This window comes from Chinchilla lanigera, unplaced genomic scaffold, assembly GCF_000276665.1.
Source record: "Chinchilla lanigera isolate Chin_1 unplaced genomic scaffold, ChiLan1.0 scaffold00015, whole genome shotgun sequence".
In the NCBI taxonomy this organism is placed as follows: Eukaryota; Metazoa; Chordata; class Mammalia; order Rodentia; family Chinchillidae; genus Chinchilla; species Chinchilla lanigera.
In genome coordinates, this window is record NW_004955416.1 from 8,299,859 (window position 1) to 8,300,395 (window position 537).

The 537-nt window shown below is 68.5% G+C and overlaps 1 protein-coding gene across 1 annotated transcript in view; it reads left to right on the forward strand.

Annotated features, from left to right (window-relative positions):
- Positions 1-200: 200 nt before the first annotated feature.
- The window catches only part of Itpka (inositol-trisphosphate 3-kinase A), a gene marked incomplete in the record, with an annotated part of 10,167 nt that continues 9,830 nt past the window's right edge, over positions 201-537 (forward strand). Inside the window, 1 exon segment of the mRNA XM_013512602.1 lies at positions 201-537. Within this exon segment, the coding sequence (XP_013368056.1) occupies positions 294-537 (244 nt within the window).

Sequence of the window (537 nt, forward strand, 5' to 3'; positions counted from 1 at the left end):
ACTAGAAACTCCCGAGCTCCGCAGGACAAAACTAGGAGGAAGGGTTCCGCGCGGCCGGCCAGCAGCGGGATGCAGCCGGGACCCGCTGGGACACTTGAAGAGATCCAGGCTCCGCCTCCGGACCTTGTTCCCTGCCCTCCAGGAAGCTGGGAGCTTCAGGGGATGGGGGTGGGAAGCAGCCTCGGTTCGGCCCCCGGCCCGCTCCAATTGGGCGCACAGACTGGGGCGGGGCTTCTTTTGGAGGCAGAGGGCCTTGAACTCTGTTGAGACTTGGAAGACGTTGCCTAGGATGGATGGGACCAGTGAAGGAGCGCGGGGGCCGGGCTGGGAGCGGGAGCACCTCCTTCCAGGTAGGGTCCCGGCCCGCGGAGCAGATTGGAGGAGTCATTCCCAGCCCAGCGCCAGGGCGGAGCCCCTGTCCCGGAGGGCCGGGCCCGGACGCGGGTGCCACCCCGTGGAGTACCCGCGAGGCTTCCCCGCCGCACCAGGGCCCTCCGGACCGCGCTCTCTCTGAAAGTGAAAGGAGTGGGCGGAGGG